Source organism: Cyprinus carpio, chromosome B9, assembly GCF_018340385.1.
Source record: "Cyprinus carpio isolate SPL01 chromosome B9, ASM1834038v1, whole genome shotgun sequence".
Lineage (NCBI taxonomy): Eukaryota > Metazoa > Chordata > Actinopteri > Cypriniformes > Cyprinidae > Cyprinus > Cyprinus carpio.
Genome location: NC_056605.1, coordinates 15,190,104 through 15,205,861, shown reverse-complemented (window position 1 = coordinate 15,205,861; position 15,758 = coordinate 15,190,104). Strand labels below are relative to the sequence as shown.

The following is a 15,758-nucleotide window of genomic DNA, read 5'->3' as shown; positions in this document are numbered from 1 at the left end:
TTATGGATTTTTAAAATTTGTTTACTTATTTATTGGTAACTGGATTATTATTATTATTGGATTTTATGAATAATTGATTGTTACTGTGAACACTGGTAAAATCAATTCAAATACAACAATATCTATCTGCAAACAAGATGTGATAGTCTTTGACCTTCACAGGGCTGTTGTTAGTGATTGTGTTCAGCTTTCCAATTCCATTGAACCGTGGCCACACACAAAAAAAGTCATTTTGAGCCAATGTACACAGAGCCATTGTCACAATGTGGTGATTTCTGTGACAAAAACGGTCTAGTAATGAGTCTTGGCTATTTGAAAGAACTCCACCAAAGGTTATAAAAGATTTGACAAGACTGCGTTTCTCTCACTCGCTGTCAAAGTAATATTTCTTCTTTCTGGTCACAGCAAATGTCAGTCTGAGGCATTCAGATTCTACCATTTATTACACTTATTACATTCTTAAATAAAAATGCTCCACTGAACAGTTCTTGCATAGATATCTTACAATACCAATTTAAAAAAGAATTATGAAACAGACCAGTAACAAAAATAAATTTCATCTTCTTCCTTAATAAAGAACATTACCATACTAACATTATATCATACAAATAATAATATTTTAAACACTTTGTACAGCAAAAGAACCAATAAAGAAAAACACACAAGGAAAGAACAGAATAGAAAAAAACGGAGAGGAAGAGTGTGAAGATTACAGGAAGTGAGGGGGTGGAGTGTTAGTGATGTGGCGAGGGAAAGAGAGGACAGTGAATATGAGGGTCCCTGCTCTAGCGAGAAACTACATGCTTCAGCCTACATATGGCAAAATGTCGTCCTACTTCCATACAGATAAATCAAGATGGCACATAACTGTTCTATTTTTTCCTTCCTTTCTTTTTTCAGATTTGTACCTGCTCTACCAACTGGCGGCTGTCTGCGAGATCCATGTTTGGATAAGAGAGCGAGAGAGAGAGAGAGAGCACCTGTGAAAGCATTGAGGTCTGTTGTTGGCCGGTTGCTCCCTGGTTAATGATGTCTAGGGACATTCATAGGTAAAAGATCGCTGACAGCTGCTAACGCATAACTGCGGGATGAAGCTGAAGTGATAGAGTTTTCAGGAAGCGACCGTGGTTCTGCAGGTGCAGGGTGGGATAGATGGGGATGGGAGGTGAGGAAAGCAAAAAGCCAAAGGGAAAGACCTGGTGAAAACCTTATGTACTGACATATCAAGTTTGGACAAACACGGATACAGACGCACTTCAAGATGCAGTATATCTCAAGACAAAAAAGTGCTCACCTCTGTTTGTGAGTGACTGGGAACCCTATGGATGAGTATTTGAGTATATGAGCAGAATAGCAGACTTTATTTTGATGCACTGTTGACTAAAACAACCATTTATGTTATGCCATGAACCTACAAGCTTTATCTATTAAGCAGAAGAATGAATTGTTCCCATGTTCTTGTGATAAGTGCATCTTGAAATGCCACTAAATGTTATGTAGACAATCGACAGCAGTGTCATTTAAACAGACTAAGCTAGTTGTAACAATGAAGAGTGTTATGCAGTGAAATGTTGTTCCAATACGGACAATAAAAAATGAAAAAGTTGTCACCTCTGACCTTTTGTCATAAAATCCCCTTGTGATGTTTCAATCATCTTTTTATATAAAATTTAAGCTGCCAAAAGCCTCTTTGAAGCTGAAAAAAGCAAACGGCTTGGGAAGGGAGCTTCACTGGAAGAGTGCCCAGATGTAGTACACTTAAAACTGTTCCCTTAGAATGTTTTCAAACATTCTTACTGTCATGTAGAATGCTCCGCCACAGAATTATCTCAGTTTCAAAGTCATATGGAAACTCGCGGTAGATAAAGTGGTCTTCTGTACAGCTAAATCAGAATTGTGTTAGGATTGTGTGAATGATCGCATTAAAATCCTAAAGACATTCCTGACTGTAGAAGCGCTAGAACCGATGCGACTAATTCGCTGTTTGAACTTCACGTTAGGCTCTAAACTCATCCTCAACTTTGCATTCAAACTGTATTTTACAAGCTCACATACTCGAGACCATGTCAATGGTCACCTAGACGTTCAAGAACGAAACATAGGAAGCTGGTGTAGGGCAGAAGAGATACTGTGAGAATAAAGTTAAACACAAATGTCTCTCTTTCATCACCCAGCAGTTTATTTGCAAATGTGTAAATCTTTGGGCAAAGTATGCATCAGACACCTGTGCGATTGCCTGGACCGCTGCTGTCGTTCTTAGAGTGAGATATTAGGGGTTTCAAATGGCATTGATATGTAAGGTAATATATATATATATATATATATATATATATATATATATATATATATATATATATATATATATATATATATATATATATATATATATATATATATATATATCATGCTTCCTGCTAATGAATCTGATTGGCCTATTCCGTATTTATTTGGTAACGTCTGGAGCAAAAAGGAGTATTGTTTGTAGTTTTGCATTTAACAATGCTTTGCACTGTATTTAAACAGACAATATTTATACGTATATCTTCAGTGCTGATTTGAAGATTGGCTTCATTGTTTGTCGGTGTCAAAATGATATGAAGCATTTTTTTAGGTTCTTGCATTCCTGCTGTTCTATCCCATATGGTGACTGAAAGAATAAGCAGAATCGTCATTTTGTAGAGTAAAGTAGAGCAGTGTGAAACAAACGTAGCTTCTCATCACTGCTACTTACAAGCAAAACGGAAATGTAACCCTTTCAAAGCTTTAAAGTTGATGTGACACATGTAGAATGCTGTACACTGTCAATAATTGCCCCATTTGTGGAATTAGAGAACATCATGACACTGTATCATTACATCCTGCTTGCTTGCTTTACAGAAACTCATACATACAGTCGTCACATAAACAGGCCGCTTCTTGCGGAAAAAAGTGCCACAAACCACAACTGATTGTACATTAGTGGAGATGAACCGATTCACCTCCTGTTTCGTCAATTTTGGCATGACTTTGCATTTCAATGGAGAAAATGACATGGAAATAAAAAGAAATAAACTAATAATGGCAACTGAAATCTAACGTGTAGTTGTGGTCAAACAGAAGTGACGTGTGTGAGTCTTGGTGTGTACGTGTGAAGAGCTGCCTTCAGCAGGCCTTAAACTAAGAGAAAGGCACCAACCCTTGACTCTTAGGCAGTGCTGCACTGAGAGTTTCGCCATCGATCGTTAAGCTCTGGCGGCCTCCGAGAGGTACTCTGGGATTGTTTAGTAGAGTCTGCGATGACTCCGAAACATGTTACCGCTGAACTGTAATGGCTTTCAATCTCCCTTCCACCCTTGCAGCCATTAAATCAATGCAGAAGAAGAGGGTCAGCAGGGAAACGCCCTGATTGCGACGCCACGACAGGCTTTCACAACCTTGGGAACGATGATATATATTCTGTCCCCACGATTTAGAAGCTGATTGTTAACGGAGCTAGACCTAGGCCCGGTTTAGCAAAAAAAATTACTCAAGTGTATCAACAAGCTCTCGATTTAACGTCTGACGTCTGGATGGAATGCAATCCTACAAAACAACAATTGCTAAAACCCTGCTGTGAAGATTTCTGTGCAAAACAAATAATGCTGAGAGGCAAGCTGTGCATGTATGTGTGCGAGTGTGTGTATCTGTCTGAAAAAGGCTGCCATGCAGTGTTTCGTTTTAATGCTGTTCATTAACTTGGTAATTATTTTTCTACTTTTGCAAGAGCAAAGAAACCGTTCTGTATTGTGGTGTGTGTGTGTGAAGTTTTTTTTTAATGCATTTTTTGTTTTCTGCTTTTTTCCCTTTGAGTAGTTTTTTGTTTTTATGCTTTTTTATTTAGTTTTTGAGCTTTTTTTTTGACTGTATGAAAAAAAGCACAGAGAACATTGAAAAAATCAGTGCAGACAATGGATACGAAACAGGCAAAGTTTGTCTGGGCTGATGCCACCAAGTTCTTTTGGATCCTGATCCCAGCAGGTGCTCCAATCTGAGAGTCAAATGTCCTGCCAGCTGTCCCTCCCCCCATAACACCTCCTCCATTGGCTTCCTCCGGGGCACCGGACTACTACGTTCTTACATGGGTGCCAGTATCAACACAAAGCAAAATAACTTTTTTTCAGTGTCAAGAGTGACACACAAGGTCCGTGCCGACATGCTCTGGTTTGTTTTTCCCGGATCAAATCAGAGCAAAGCAAAATGAAAAACAGAAGACTTCTGTCCTTTCATACCAAGCCAGCAATCCTGATCTTTTTGGGGGGGTTCTGTTTCCGTCTTATGCTTCAAACGTTTCCTTTCAGTGCCAGATAGCAGTCACTGAACCTTGTGCATACTGAGAACCGCTCACAGTTCCCTCCCATTGCCCATATGTGAACATTTATGCTTGTTCACAAAGCAAGTTTTTACTTTTCAGAAGTTTAAGACATTTCAGCTCAGAAGGAAAACAAACCATCTTTTTAACACTGTCTTTAAAAAAACAAAAAACAAAGGCAAGAAAGTGTCGCTGCGCATCATTTCGTTTGCCCGTGAGGTGACGGGCGTGAAGAGCAGAGAAGAGTTCGCTCCTGAGCGAAGAGTACGAGAAGTCAGCACACATCCTGAGCGTTGCCGTATTTTTTAGTTTTTCATTTTTTTCCCACGCAGAGCCTACTTCGGGGGCCGGGCGTTGCGTTTGGCCGCTTGTTCCATTGGTCACTCCTCAGAACGTATTGGCAATGTTGTTTTCCATGTTTGGTTGTTTGCTGTATACGACATAGCTGCAGGTTGGTTATTGTGATGTGTCCTTGGAAAAAGAAAAAGGAAGTTCCAGAATGTACAATGAACATGATTCTCTAGTAGAACCATTATGTTACGTGATGAATGGCATGTGCGTTTCGGTTTTATACATGTAGTGTTGAGTATCTGTTCCATGCTAATGGTTGATTTACTGTACACAAAGAGAATGACGGAAAAAAAAACGGTGGTGTTTGGCAGTGTCTGACCTCCAAGCTAGCACTCGGTAAGGCATGGCTAATCGCTGATGAAAAGGCTTTTAGACTATTTAGAATCCAACAACGTTTGCCCACGCTGCCTCACATGTTCCTCCTGGTGACGTTTGCGGCCAGACCCCTCATGTGCACCCAAAGTCTGTTGTGAATGTTCTCGTCTGGGCGGTGCACACCTGTTCTCCTCTTCGTTCTCACTCGTTTTCTCTCACTCTCTCTCTCCCGTCTCCCTCGGCCTTAGATATGTCGCTTCATGTGCAAAGCCAAGTGATCAGACCGGGAAAAACATCTGTGAAGAGAGAAAGAGAGAGAGTTAGCTTGGATTCACTTAAGGAAACACAGTTATCATCGCTCTAAAGAGGGACACAGTCTGAGTTTCTTGGAAGACGTGTGGCGGCTTTGCAGATGGAACAGAGAAAACAACATTTGGCGTTTGGGAAAAAAATGAATTTTTAAGCATAGCCAGCTTTTTGCTCTAAAACTGGTGACAGATCGTTTCAAAGGCATATCTTGCCAATGCAGTTAGCAGGGAAGTCTGTGCCGAGCCTTGCGAAAGAAATCATTTTTTGGGAGTGCGACCACAAATCACGCCGAGCCTGTTTGAATTAAGAAATTATTTCGATGCTGGAGGTGAAATGGTATTGTTTAAACTGTGTGGCTGCATTAGTTATGTAGCACTTGAGTCATGGCGGTTGGTTTCTTGTTGTGGGCCGTGGGTTTTTTTGTGTCATCATCAGTTAAGCTCACAAGTAGCCACTGCTGGTAGGAGCAATGCATAAATGTGCTTGGAATATACTGTGTTGCGATGCCATGTCTGTTACATTTATGCAGCTATGAGGATTCCAATATTACAGCTATAGTTTTGAAAGTGAATCTTAACTGGAATGAATAGAAACTCAGAGTGTAGAGAGTTGGAAAGGAGTGGTGAATTATAATTTCAGTTTGCCTCTGGCTGTATCCATTATTAATTAGTCAAGAGCCACAGTGTTAACTCCTCTGTTGCTTTTTGGATGGGAAGCAGCCAAGATAGAAATTGGGGTGGAAGGAGGATAGAGTACATCTACAGGTATACACAGTTGGTTTTCAAATGAGTCCTCTTGATGATTTTCTATTATATATATCAGTCAGATGGTTTCTGGTTTTCCCCAGTTGTTTTGCAAAATTATGTTTTGAACGCTGAAAAAATTTTTTTTCAGTATTTTCCTTCTTTCTCTGTATGGCCCTTCAAGAAAATTCCCTTGATTATATTTGCAATGATCAGTCATACTTGTATGCTCAATGAAGGCTTAAGTTCAATGGAGTGCAAAAGCCAGGTTTTAGAAGTTACAATCCCATTCAATTTCTCTATGGGAACTGTTTTCTTTTTTTTCCTTCCTTTCTTTTTTTTCCATAGAAACCTTTCAAGACAGACCTACCATGAGCTCTGAGGTTATGAAAAAAAGAGCTAAAAATGGTATTTAATTAACATTGTCCAAGTGAAAAAGCGCAGTTCACTACTCATGAATTCTGAAAAAGATTTATGAATATTTTGTAATTATTTTTACAAATCACAAATTTCTACAAATCAATAATTTTATATTGTACCATTGTTTTGGCATTCACAGTTCTTCCCTCATTAAAGCCATATTATATCCATTATTAAGTTTTGAGTTACTAATGTTAATGTTCTAATGTTTTCTAAGTTCTAATGTGAAAAATATTTCCAGAACCAAAGCCACTAAAAAGTGGGTGGTTACTGTGACATTGTTGATATAATTTTCTCGGCAATTAAGCCCATATCCCCAACCATTACCAGTGCTTCTATGACAGTTTCTTTCTATTATTTCTTATATTATTCAACTTTAACACAGCTGGATTGCAGTTTTGACCAATCAGCATCTGGCAGTGGATTTGTTTTATGTGAATGACAGCTGTACATTTTCTTTTCATTCAGGTATGTGATTTTTTGGCTGAGCCTGATGACATTGTATATTACATTCGGTTAAATTTTCGTTTGTGATTTGCATCAATCTTGGTGTGACTAGTCTTTTAGGTGTGTGTGTGGAGGCAGGGCAGAGCGACTGGACAGATGGTCCTGTGACTCACTGTAAGTGGCTGCTACACCAGCTGGCACACCCTTAGATCTCATCCCCCTCCCCCCACCTCTCACTCAACCCCTCTCAACACCCGACAGGGGGCTGTGCTTGATTAGGCAGGATTAATGATGCCCAATACACTGGTGTGTGTGACTGTGAGACAGTATGACTGTGTATGTGTTGGCTGACTGTATTTACTGTTAGACTGCCCATGACTGTTGCTCCTTATAACCCATTGTGAAGATAACACAAACACACATGCAGTCAGTAATTACACCTAGAAGAGAGAAACAATACAACTCATGCTGTTCCAAACTTGTATGCCTTTCCTTTTATATAAATGTTAAAACCTTATTTTATGTATTTATTTTCTTTATGCAGGTAACCTATTTGTAGTTACCTTCTTTTAGTTTCAGTCTACATCGTTTTGACATACCACATTTGAAAATATGGATTAAGAATGAAGAATGATATTTAGAAGAAAAGATTTCACCAAATAATTACATTGAGAACTTTTTTCCTTATTCAAACTTGTATGCCTTCAGAAGACTTTACATAGTGATGTAGTTAAGATGTATGGAGTAATTTTGGAGACAATATCATTTTAGTATTTATATACTATTACAGTATTTATTAATCAGTCAACAAGCTTTTATTTTTATATTTGTATATTTAACTTTCATTTATCTTTCTTTCAATTTTAGTCATTTTAGTACATGAACTTAGTTGTATAGGTTTGGAACAATATAAAGGTTAGTAAATGATGACAGAACATGTAATTTTGGGTAAACTGTCTCTTTAACGAGCATAGGTTATTTAAGCTGAACTAAAAGGTTGTAGGTTCAACAATCAGTGTTATGGTCTTGAGCAAGACTTTTAACCTCAGGTTGCCCCAGAGGGACCATCTATGTAACTTAAGACAGTTGCAATTGTATTGTACTGATCAGGAAGTTCAGCTCTGACTGGAGGCAGTGCCAAAGAAGAGGACAGTTGCAAAACTGAAGACCATAATGGGTAATTTTGCACGTTTTCAACAGAGTGCACTCTGAATCACCTTTAGCCGCTGGCTTATTCCATCCAGATTCAACTGGGCATCCTTCCTGCCACCAGACTGTACAGTACCGCCTCCTCATGTCATTCCTACAAATTACTCTTGATTGTTGTCCCAGTGAAGAGAAATAATGCTGCACAAGGTCACTTTCACATCCCAGCAGCATCGCTGTTCACACTTGTAATACTTTTTCCACTCAATATACAACACCCATAATGCAATGCACAACTAAAAATGGATGTGCTCCCCAAAGAGATTCTTCAAGGTTTAGTATTAAAAGCAATTAACAGGAGGGCTCAACTTATAAATGCTGTGCGGATTCTACAGCGGAGCTAAATTGCCATGGATAAACTCCAAATTCAGAAGATGCCCTTGTTTATATCTGACATGAGGGAGAAAGAATTGCCAATGTAGATTTGCTTATCCAAGCCGGCTCCTCCTCCTTTTGTCATGCAATAGCTGCCAAACACTGAGTAATGAGTGTAGGGACACAGATTTCCCCATGCCTTCCCCCAGAGAGTTCACGTGCTCGGCTGCGCCCGAGGGAAAGCGGCGCTGTTCAGGTGTCAGCAGCAGTCTGCAGAACAGAGGCCATCCCAGCCGCGTCTTGTCCGCTGGGATCGGTGGAGCAGAGAAATGTTCAATGGACAACTTTCAAAAGGCTGCAGTGAGGTTGGTTTGATGCCGACGGCGAGACAGGGAGCCGTGTCTAATTGTGCTTCCACCTGGAGCTGGCTCAGTGGGCATGCGGCCTCCACTGTGTAATTGCTGCCCGCATGCCAGGCCCGAGTGACAGCTTCCTAATACTGTCACCTGACAGGCTATCACTCTTTCTCCCCATGCTAATGCAAATCTCTCTTTTTCTCTGCTGTTCCTGTGTCTCTTGACCTCTTTATCACCAACACACACACAAACACATGTTCACCACACTGCCTTTGCATCGTGTGTCTGCCCTAAAATAGCCCTTAAGATTTAAACGGGATCCCACAGTCACGGAAAACCTAGACATATGAAATATAAGGGAATTTTTAACGTGATTTTTCTGTTTCCCTTTTTCCCTGAAAACCCTGTATTATGTAGAATGTATAAATGTATTTACTATATGTTCAGCTATGAAATATTTTGTTAAAAAGAAATTTACTCTTTGGGAGTGCAATTGTTATGATTTAAGCAATTTTTTAAAATTTCCTTACCTAGTAGTCATGAACAATTCAGTGGTCAAAAGGTGTGGGAACATAGTTAAAAAAATTATTGAGAAGTATGAATCCAAATTTGCATACTTCTATGCACTCAAAGTAAAGTAATTTGTTGGTTGGAGTACTTTCATTAGACACCAAGGACGATAACTATAAAGATATAGTTCAAAAATTGTAATATAGTTATCTTTATAGTTATCGTTCTTGGTGTGAAAGGGCCTTTACAGTTTCATTTAATTTCTTTAGACAAAACGCATTTCATTTATCAGTTGTCAACAATAACATCAGAATAATTGTTGGCTTGCTGTATTGACCAGAATTTGAATATCAGTGCATTTCTAATAGTTTGCAAATAGCGATTAGTTACTCTACATAAAGTCCTACAAAAAATACTTACTGTGTGCTGATGTTTCAGTATTCAGTCAAAAAAAACCTCATCAAATATGCTGTGTCTTTCCTCTAGAGCCCTACGTGCATCCATTTCATCCTGTGGCTCTCCTCAGCTCTTTTATATTACTGTTATATAACTCTCTTACCTTGGAATGCACACCCATGCCTGTAACTTCTCTTTCTCCCTGCACTCAAGCCACAGTGTGGGCATACGCTGAACTGATGGGAGGACGGAGGAAAGTGGAACAGAATGTGAGAATGAGATATTTGCAGTAATTCGGTAATGGGTATCACAGGACCAGACTGTGAATGAGTTATTCAGCAGGGAACTGAGCCTGCACTAACTTCCAATGAGCCCGATGCAGTACGGCTATGTGCATGCCATCAGAGAGAATTCAAGAAAACAAGAGTGAAGGGAGGGGCGATTGGTTCTTTTAAAGGGAGAGCGTTTAGTCTTGTGGACTCATAACTTGAGGAATTTGTTTATTTGTGCTTGAGGACTGTGGACTAGTGTGCTGGAGTGTGTGTGTGTGTGTGTGTGTGGGGGGGGGTGTTAAAGAACTAAAAAGGGTTAAATATGTGCATGCTATTATTGTGAGCTAGCATTGCAGCTTTTGCAGTGTGTCTCTTACCTGTCGCAGTGGTTGCACTTGAAAGGTTTGGCACCAGTGTGTTTGCGGTAGTGCCTCGTCAGTTCGTCGCTTCGTGCGAAACGCCATTCACAGCCTTCCCAGGAGCATTTGTAAGGCTTCTCACCTGCATGCACAAACACACATCATTTAATCCCTGCTTCACTATTCACACACACCTGTACACAGATGGTGCACCTCTGGAGCGAGGCAGCCGCTGTGCCACTGTGAGCAACATCAGCAGTTCCATTATCTACATCATTCATTACTGTTTCTCTCAATCACACATCCAAGCCAGCCAATCAGAACGCTCACTTTCTCTCCCGGTCGACCAATCGTATCTCTGTAGCCCAAATCTCCTGCATTCTGAGTCGGTGAAATGTGAAAAATGCTGTCTTCTCAGGCAATATATGGAGGCGATCGTTTTCTGACACAGAAATTGATTCGATCAAGGGTCATTTTCCATCATTTCTTAAATTGAACAGGAGCTGCCTAAATGTGCTCAGTCACCATAACAGAACGAATTCATAACCCAAACTCAAGTATCCAAAATGAAGCCATTTGTGCTAAATGTTCTCCACCCTCCCAGTGAGCTGAAATTCAAATGAAGTTAAACAGATGGGAAAGGAGATACCAATTGTTCCACATGCCATACTTTTATGCCTCAGATTTAAAATATGGCCTTGAGTGAGGGAGGAAGGGGGGTTTCAGCACCCGAAGACAGGGTCCCGGCACAGTTGCAGTGTTCCTGGGGAACAGAACGAGCTTCAGCCTGGGGCCTGGGTGGGAATGGGAAGGGTGTCGATGGCACTGATTCAGATCCGGAGGTGGTAATGATAATTGGGGTCTTAATGACGCTTAATTGGAAACAATGCCATATTCACAGCACAAGAGCTGCCAGCTTTTTTCAGCAAACAATGTGTGCACCAATCTTCTTAACTAGAGTAAGGCTCCATTAAATTTGAAGTTGCCCAATTGGAAATAGTTGTTCACTAAATTGATGCTGACCATGCATCTAAACTAGGATGACCACCATGTTGGTAATTTTATTTCTTCAATAAAAACGCATTATATTAGGCATGTAGGCTCATTTTAATCATTTAGTTAGGTTTAGGTTAAGTTTTTCGAGACATGATGTTGGCTTGTCAAAGCCTTGTCTGAAAGTTTAAAACAATTGTTAGATTTATTACAATCAGTCAGACAAAGTTGGTTGTTTGCTAGGGCATTATGAGCAGTTGTTCGAGCATTACTAGGTGGTTGCTTAGATTTTCAAGTGGTTCTTTTCTTTTGTGTTTGTATCTATGTGTTTCTATGTGCCTTGAATAGGCAGTCCAGACATATAGATGTATGGATTGAAATATGCCTAGACAGATAGATGGATGCATAGATGGAGGGATAAGCAGACAGATAGCCAGATTTTTGGTTTTTGATTATTGGTAATTAATCAAATTATCTTACTCAACCAATCTAAGATCATCATAACCAGTCTAAACCAGTCTGGACTAGCATAGAAACTCATGCTGTTCTATGCTAGTCTTTCAACAAGGAGGTGCCTGGACCTCCACGACGGACTCTGGATACTGACGGAGAAAATCATAGAGAGGAATGGAAATGATTACAGGCTGTTATTTTCCTTTCTCCTTTTCCTTTTTTGTGAGGAAAATATGATCCAGTAAGACGTGGAGAAAGTGGAAGGTATTTGCTTTCGCAATATGTCATATCCCAAAAATGTATACAGTTGATATGAACATACATATTGCTGTAATGAAATCAAAGTCCGTTCATCTATTTATCCCGTCTCGTTTTTTAGCTTTATGATGCAAGATGAGGTAAAGGATGACATAATGTCGGGTTTACCACCACATCGCTCGGTTGGTCCTGGAAGTCTCTTATGATGCAACACAAAGTAAAGAATGACAAGGCAGCAGCGACTAGGAAAACGACTCCAAGTAAGATGTCTGACTGGTTCCTCTGACCATCCCCTACAGACATATATCTTGAATTTCGATGACAAAGAGAAGAGGATTTTTAAATATAATACAATGTACTTGGCCTTTTTTCCAGTGGTTCACCTCTGGGAATACTGCAAACAAGCAGCGGGCCCTCTTTGACATCTCTCATCTTTCTCTGCCAGGCAACACGCACACAGACAAACAGCAGGTCAAAGTGCCTTGAGGTTTATTTTATTATGTTTGCTTGTCCTTGAGCTCCTTCAATTTATAAAATCAGTTGGAGAAAATATCACCACGTCTGCTCTCGTGTCTGTGACTGCTACAAGTGCACAGGCAGAGCATCTCTGTGTCATTTGAAGAGTAGCAGGGCCGCAGGTGTGAGACGGCAAACGTTTCGCACTACACTCACAATAATTGGCCAAAGACCCCCTCACGCTGGCTCCCTCCTTATGCCGTAGCCCCCTTCTTCCCCCCTTTTTATTTCCTTTCCTCTCTTGCCGTCTGACAGCAGCGATGCAGGCTTGGACCTGCAACCAAGGCAACCATAACACAGGCCAATTATAACTTGGAGAGTCATGGATGCATGATGGAGTCGCCTAGCAACCAGCCGAGAGAGGTAGAAAGAGTGTTAAAGGAGAGAAGAGAGAGAAAGAGCCATCCAGTTGGTATGCAACCTATGGACACTCCGCAATACCAACCAATTATTGCTTGCTTTAGATATGCATGATATAGTTGCCAGGCAACACCAACTGTACCCAGAGAGGGTAGGGGAAAGGTGGGATTGAGTTGGCATATTGGCGCTTCAATTTGGCATCTACAGCTGCAAATAATCAACCTATTACAGTCTTCTGATATAGTCTCCTAGCAACGAACCCCCTCTAAAACAGAAAGCTCCTTCCCTCGCACCAGTGTCCTAGGTGTGTACGGTGCGATTAATTACATTTCCTCTGGACAGAGTGGCGTTAAGCTATTATTGTCTAGATTTCAGAGGTACTGAGAGTTTAGATTTCAGAAGTACTGTCCAATTATCATCCATTAATTTTGTCTTCTCCAGTGGCTCATGTTGCATTTCAAAATGAGCTCTCTAATTCTAACCCACTTTTACCCTCCAAATCCCATTCAGGGATGTGCAATTAACTTCAGCAAACATTGTTGACGAAGCAAAGTAGTACCATGTCATTGGGCTCCATGGCTGCTCTACACATTTATGAGCATAAATGATCAAGTGCGAATGTGAAAAATTACTTGAGTGACTTCTGACACCTGATCAAATGCATTTGTATATAAAAACAATCAAAATAAAACTCTGTGATGCAGCTAACCTTACATGCTTCAGTGTGCTTTTGTTTTCTTTCCGAGAAAGCGTGGTTGTATTTTTTCAGCATTCTTTGGCATGAGGGTTGTGGATTTTTTTTTTTTTTTGTAAAGACAGCATCAAGATAAAAATAGTTCTAAAAAGATTTCATACATGTCAAGATTTCAGCATTCTGCCCCATCCGTTTTTCACTGTCTAGATGTTTTTGAACACAATCCATTTTAATGTGAAGTTTTAAAAGATTTGGACATGCAGTGTGTTCTTGGGCAAACTTTTGGAAGCGTCCAGTCAAATCTTGTCATTAGCTTTTGTTGGATTTGTTATTTCACCAGCAGATTAATGCATGCTTAACAACATCTGTCTCTAACATAATGTAACATTACATAACGTAATTAATATTCATGGGAAAAGTTTTCACCTTATTAGGATTTGTTATATCCAATATCTCCATATCACCTCTCAAGTTATCTTAAAATATTCAGTTTGGAAAAAAGTTATGTATGTCTTATTTCTACAGAATTTAGAAACATTCTAATTCACTTTTCAGGGTCAAGAGTGCTCCTAAACAAAAATCTTGTTGTAATTTTAATCTCCCTGTTTTAGTAATCTACAGAAATGATAACCAAAATAAATAAATAAAACAGGATTAAGCCAATTAAAAGAATAAATCTGTCTTCTGAAAAACACATAATGTGATGAGCCAGCAAGCCAAAATGTCTCTTCAGGGTTTTATTTTCCCCTTTTTTTCTTGCTATTGCCTATTTCCCCTCATTTTCAAAAGCGAAAGTGCTGTCTATACGCTAGAGTCAGCCCAAAAGCGATTAGCATCACCAGCGCTCACAGGAACCTGCCGAGTCAACAGCTGGCCACAGGGGCCAGATACGCTGCATTGAGGCCACTGTCACAGTAGGTTTCGGGGCCACGGTAGAGTGCAACACGCTCTCAGGTTCAGCGAGAGGGCAGAAACGACGGCACCGGAGCGTGCAAGCCCGAATTAGCTGGGAAACGAGATTTAGCTCAGTCGGTCTATCAATCATCTTGCAATTACTGACTGCACTGGCAGGTTTTGAATGGTGTGGCTGGGTTCATTTTAGTCTGAGATTAAGGTGCAGGAGAGAGAAAACCAGCTATCTTGCTTCTGGGTTGTACTGCAAAAATCGAGTTAGCTTCACAAGATCTCTTGTGACCCTTCTGTAGTATCAGAGGCTTGGCAAAGAAGATTTTCCAAACTCTGAAACTTCATCTCATTACACGCAGAGTTAGATTTGATATACCAGAAACCTTTCTCTAGGAAAGCTAAAAATGCTACATGTGATGATAAATGCTAAAAAACACATGTCACTGGTGCAGTTAATCACCTGTATGTGTCCTCTGGTGAGCCTTTAGGTGGGAGCTTTTTGTGTAAACCTTCCTACAGCCATTAAACTGGCAACGATGGACCCTCTTTTTGTTCTCTGGAATGTCCCCTCCGCCTACCGTTCCCAGTCCTCCCTCTCCATCGCTCTGTGTGCCGCGATTTGGTGGTGATGGTAGCGAATGTGTCGCCACCAGCTTTGCCGCCCCAAGACCAACTTTCTTGGCCACCAATTTCAGCGTGAGCGTGCCATCGGCTGTGGCGGTAAGAGTTTGCGTAGGCTTGACAAGATGGCGTCCCAACTCCGGCGAGGAAGGCGGCGTGAGGGACGTGACTGCGTTTAGCTGGGCGGGATTAACCCCTCCGCTGGCTTCTTTCAGCCCTGCCTCTGTATTCTTGGTGTTGGCTGGGGCATGAAGGTTTTTGGGAAGGGATACGAGCAGAGGTGGCGGGCTGGGCTCATCGGATAAACTGGGCAGCAGGGGGTCCATCAGGTCCTCATCGCTGTCTCCCTTCATGAAGGCTGGCGTTAGGAGGCAGTCGAGCTCCTCGTCGAAGATTTCTGAAAGCCTTTTGGGCTCCGTCTGTAGGTACCTCTCCAGTTCCAGACATGTCTGCAGGAAAAACAGAAATGCATAAACATGAGACAGAAGGCCTCAGAATACTCTTTAAGTCCAGTGATGTTTTAGAGGGAATGCAAACCATCTGCAAAAACACTGCTGGTTACATCTTAACGTGCTACAATGAAACACGTGGCACGTCAACACATTTCCATTTGGGACTGGTTCAGTTGGTC

The 15,758-nt window shown here is 40.7% G+C and overlaps 1 protein-coding gene across 1 annotated transcript in view; it reads right to left on the bottom strand.

Annotated features, from left to right (window-relative positions):
- Positions 1 to 424: 424 nt before the first annotated feature.
- Positions 425 to 15,758, bottom strand: part of klf7b (Kruppel-like factor 7b) — a 43,630-nt gene continuing 28,296 nt past the window's right edge. Inside the window, exons 2-4 of the mRNA XM_019110296.2 lie at positions 14,967 to 15,576; positions 10,345 to 10,468; positions 425 to 5,289 (exon numbers count right to left, since the gene is read on the bottom strand). Coding sequence (XP_018965841.2) covers positions 5,238 to 5,289; positions 10,345 to 10,468; positions 14,967 to 15,576 — 786 coding nt within the window. The 3' untranslated portion in view covers positions 425 to 5,237. The remainder of the gene's footprint in view (positions 5,290 to 10,344; positions 10,469 to 14,966; positions 15,577 to 15,758) is intronic.